This window comes from Frankliniella occidentalis, unplaced genomic scaffold (assembly GCF_000697945.3).
Source record: "Frankliniella occidentalis isolate FOCC.00 unplaced genomic scaffold, Focc_3.1 Scaffold47, whole genome shotgun sequence".
Taxonomy (NCBI): domain Eukaryota; kingdom Metazoa; phylum Arthropoda; class Insecta; order Thysanoptera; family Thripidae; genus Frankliniella; species Frankliniella occidentalis.
In genome coordinates this window covers 730,571-735,382 of record NW_026267177.1, presented here as the reverse complement: position 1 = coordinate 735,382, position 4,812 = coordinate 730,571, and the positions used below count along the sequence as shown (strand labels likewise).

The 4,812-nt window shown below is 55.8% G+C and overlaps 1 protein-coding gene across 1 annotated transcript; it reads left to right on the top strand.

Annotated features, from left to right (window-relative positions):
• Positions 1 to 1,124: 1,124 nt before the first annotated feature.
• On the top strand, positions 1,125 to 4,806 carry LOC113215911 (neurogenic locus protein delta). Its single transcript, XM_026435571.2, has 9 exons — positions 1,125 to 1,326; positions 1,851 to 2,028; positions 2,135 to 2,254; positions 2,334 to 2,525; positions 2,623 to 2,683; positions 3,589 to 3,719; positions 3,894 to 4,027; positions 4,108 to 4,334; positions 4,414 to 4,806. Exons 1-9 carry the CDS (start codon positions 1,225 to 1,227, stop codon positions 4,616 to 4,618), a joined length of 1,350 nt encoding a protein of 449 aa, XP_026291356.1. The 5' UTR covers positions 1,125 to 1,224; the 3' UTR covers positions 4,619 to 4,806.
• Positions 4,807 to 4,812: the final 6 nt, after the last annotated feature.

Sequence of the window (4,812 nt, the reverse complement as noted above, 5' to 3'; positions counted from 1 at the left end):
ACGGGTGACAAAAAGCGACACAGAAAAAAAAATTGCCCCGCCCGGGAGTTGATCTTAGGGCCGACAATTTTGGTTCGGATGAAGCTGCATGCGGTCATGACGACTGTAGCTACAACTGTTTAACTACAAAAGGGGCGTGTGGCTGGTGGCGTTGGACATCGTATGTTGCCCCATTTGTGACAACATTTTTGTGCCCATGAACAGGAACGTGTCTACTACCACTTGTGTCGCCGCCTTTCTAAAGCTAAAAAGTGAGGCCGTGTCAATCTAGGCGTGGGTCGATGATTGTCGCTGAAAACGCCTGGAGGGTAGGCAATGCTTTCCTGAATCGGGCCCCCACGCCGCGCCGCGGCCCCCTGGCCCCCGAGCGCTTGGGACTAGGCGAGAGCTTCGGAAAGGCATTGATATCTTTCGTTTTCGCTTTAGTTCTCAGCGCTGTTTACTTCTGGTTGATATTCTAGTATTGGCGGAAATACTGAATTCGTCTATAGACGGTTCAGTTTAAGCTGACTCGGGCACTGTCAGCTGTAGCTACACTCGTGTAGCTACAAACAGGGACGTACCGCCTGTCGACCCACGGGTAGGCCACGCACTTCGCTGCCGAGTGCTGCGGCTGCCTACCGTCCAGGCGTCCGTGGAACCGTCAAGCCGTTACACTCCTGAGGATTATTGGTGCTCAATTGTGCCGTGCCTGAGCGCCTGCCGGCCCACGGGGTGGGTAGGCCAGGTGCCTCGCTGCCGTGCGCTGCCGGCTTCCTACCGTCCAGCCCAGCTGTGCCGTGCCCGAGCGCCTACCAACCACGGGTAGGCCACGCTCCTCGCTACCGAGCGCTGCGGCTGCCTACCGCCCAGGCCTCCTCGCTACCGAGCGCTGCGGCTGCCTACCGCCCAGGCGGCTGTTCCATTGTCCCCTTTGGACCCCGTATTTTCTCTGCCGCTGTTGTGAGTTCGACGCCCGACTAAACGGCCGTTTACTCTTTTTCCGATCCGGGTGTGGAAGCAGGGCAGGCCGTGGCGGGGGCCCACCTCCCGGCCGGCCCGAGGCGTCGCACCGGGCGACTCTCTGCCCCCTTCCACCGCCGCCGCGCCCCGCCACGCTCAGGCCTACCTTCCACCTTCCAGGCCCACGCCTTGACGTCAGTCGAGGAAGAGGTGACCCTTCGTGAGGTAGTCGCTGTCCTGTTCCCGGACCTGTACTCGCGCGTTTGTTGTTGTCGGGCGGCCATGCGGTCGACGGAGAGAGTGTGGCTGCTGCTGGTGGTAATAGTGGTTGTGCTGCTGCCGGAAGCCCTACCGGCGAAGTACGTCCCCAAGTGGAAGAAGCAGGTGAGAAGGCTTCGACGCTTTAGTTAGGCTTCAAATAGTTTTCGAATAGATTCGCTTCCGAAAGGCAATTGTTTTTTGGCCCCATCATACCTAATCTTTAAGAGTTTTGAACCGAAAAGACGTCCCTAGTGATGTTAAAGAACGGGATGCCATTTCGATCTTTGTGACGAAGACGGCCTCAACCGGAAACAGGACTTCCCGTCCCGGCGCTAAAATGCTACTCTCCCCAGGGAAACAGGGAGTCATTATGTCGTTAACGGGTGTCATTCTTTAATATTATTTTGACATCTAAATGAGGTCAATATGAACCTATAGATGTCAGATGACACCGCATTGACATTTTTCTGTTCCCTATGGGTCGCTTTGCACCCTTGATGGTCGTGGTCGATGGTCGTGCTGGGCCGGGTCCCCGCGGGTAGGAGTCATGCCGAGTATATCCGGGGAGCATTATCGGGGCGAGTTATCACGATCTAAATGAATATCTCCCGATCGTTCATTTTTTTAAACTTTTATTCCACTTTTAGGCTTGCGAGATCCCGGCTCGGCAGCACCCGGGCTCCCACTACACCTGCGATGACAATGGCGACGTCAAGTGCCTACCGGGCTGGACGGGGGATCTGTGCGACGTCCCCGTGTGTCGACGGGGCTGCGACCCCCTGCAGGGCTACTGCAAGCGGCCGGGGGAATGCCGCTGTAAACTAGGTGAGAGTCAATGACCAGCCGAGTACATCCCACATTTCGTCCTGAAGCCAGGCCCAGAATTTAGGTCTCGACAATAACAAATGCACACATACGCCTCCTTTGACAGGTTTCTACGGAGACCTGTGCAACAAATGCATCGCGCTGCCCGGTTGTCAGCACGGCTACTGCAACAACAGCTTCGAGTGCAACTGCGAGGAAGGCTGGGACGGTCTTTTCTGCTCGGAGCGTAAGCATTAAACCAAGGAAACGTCTTTTTTTTATACGGCACGCTTTTTAATCGCCGACTTGTTCTTTCTCTTTTAAAGCGATCTGCCGGTCCGACTGCCATCAGACGCGAGGCTACTGCGAAAGTCCTGGCGAGTGCCGCTGTCGCCTCGGTTGGGCCGGTGAGACGTGCCGAGAGTGCCAGGTGCTCCCCGGCTGCCAGCACGGCTACTGCACCAAGCCGCTGGAGTGCCGCTGCAAGGAAGGCTGGACCGGCATCCTCTGTCAGACGGGTGAGTGGTGGGGCGCGGCTGCGGTGCGGCTGCGGGGGCAATAGCAGCTGCCTGAGCGTCCTCTGACGTCTGACCACGCCCCTTTGTTTTTCTGCAGCGATTTGCGCCGAGAACTGTCACAAGGAGCGCGGCTACTGCAGGAGGCCCGGGGAGTGCAGGTAAGCAGAGCAGCGAGACGCCCGGTGCCGCTTATTGACAGTGATACCGGCGGAAATCATTTCTCTGTCCTCATGAAGGAGCTTCAGTTCAACAGTGACGAACACAATATTTGTTTTATTCACTCAAGTTATACTAAAATCATAGAACATAATTAGAAATATTATCTGGTGCAGTGCGCTCGTTATCGTGGCCCGTGTCCATCCTCGGCGAGCGTAAGGAGGGGGGGGGGGCACCAGCAGATACTTATTTGTCAGACTGCGAGTTCAGGCCAGCTCGGGACGGACGGGCAGAGGCAAGGCTTTGAAAAAACTGACGTAGCCAGAGAGGGAACAGGTTTTAAACGGCGTTCACCTAGTTCTGGAAGGAGAACTTTCAGGTGGCTGTTCGTCAAACTTCCGATTGGGGCTAGGCTCGGGCTGCGCCCACCCCGCCCCCACCCCGACTTATTGGGTCCTGGATCCGGGACCGGACTTGATTGGCTGTTTACCTCTACTGCCTCTACGGTGTCCCGCTCCGCTTGCAGAATAAGCTACGAGCTCCGTAGAGTTCTTAACGCTGGCACCAACATAATTTCATCGTTGGCATTGGGGATCGACCAGAAAGTACGTCCATCACTTGCCGTTACGAACCTGCCAAGTTCGCCACCCCATGCAAGCCCACATGGCGCCTGTTAGGCAGGCAAAATCTTGCCTGCAGTGCATGCGTGTATTGCGGGTCGGCCTATCCAGATGTTCGCAGGCGCTGAGATCCGATAGTTTTCCGAATGAATCTGAGAAAAATCGACGCACTTTCTTGACGACTCCTTAAGGACATTGGTGCGGCGCGTCCTCTAAATAGTTTAATTCTGTTAGTGCGTCACGGGCACACGAAGGAAACGATTGCGATCAACTAACTTTTTTCGCAGGTGCAAGGTGGGATGGTGGGGCACTAACTGCGACAAGTGCCACGCCTACCCGGGCTGCGTGCACGGCTCATGCGCCCGTCCCTGGGAGTGCAACTGCGAGCCCGGCTGGGGAGGCATGCTCTGCGATCAGGGTGAGTTCAGGGACATCACCCAAAACCCTCGTTGAAGTTGAAGTTGAAGACCCGGACCCGGCCATCGGAGTCCGTCCCCTCCCGCGTGCATCCCAACCGAACACCTTTGAGGTCAAATTCCTAACATTTTGTTCCACATAAACTCAACTTATCTTGACTTTGGCATGGTTTCAGAGCTCATGTACTGCGTAAACAACCCTGATACATGTCAAAACGGAGGCACATGCGTCAGCCTGGCGGAGGAGGACGGTGACTACCTCTGCGAGTGTCCGCAAGGTTTCCTCGGCAAGAACTGTGAGACAGCGAAGGTATTTTTGGGACAATTGAAAAGTTCACCAGCATCTTGGCGCTGCAGGGACTCCTTATGATAGATTGCGCTCTTTTTCAGGTCAACAACTCAACCACACCCAGCCCACCCAAAATGCCAACGACCTCGACAACAACTCAAATCCCTCTCAGCTCCAGCACCCCGACCAGCACATCTCCCACCATCAAGGGCCAGAATGTGAGCACCGCCGCGCCCGCGACGGCGGGAATGCCCTCTGCTGTGGAGGCGGAGGCCGGTGCCACGCCCGAACCCAGTAACTCCACCACCACACTGGCAACGCCCGACAGGTCTGCGTGCAGATAGCTTTTACTTCTAGTCGTGAAAGACCACCTGGAACGAACGAACATTATTCAACTTTTATTGCAGCACTCACACCTCCCTGAGCACATCTACGACCACCGCGCCAACCACCGCCGCCGGTCCTCTTCCGACCACTTTGCGGGGTTCGCTGTTGAAAGTAAAGCGAGTGTCGTCGACCAAGCTGCGAACACCACATCCCGGCCACCAGCGGCCGTTACTGCACCACCATCACCACCATCTCCCTTTGGACCACAGTAATGAGGCATTTTGATGTATAAATGAGATGTGGAGGGAGGGGGGGGGAGGCAAGATAATAATTGTACTGAAATCATTGAACAAAGCCAAAAATGCTCAGGGAAGTCTCTCAGAACTGATATGTTTGAACTGTCTTGGAGGTAGTTCCAGCCCCCAACACAGTCCCAAAGGTGGTCGCAATCACAGCTTATTGTGGCGGTCCACGTGTGG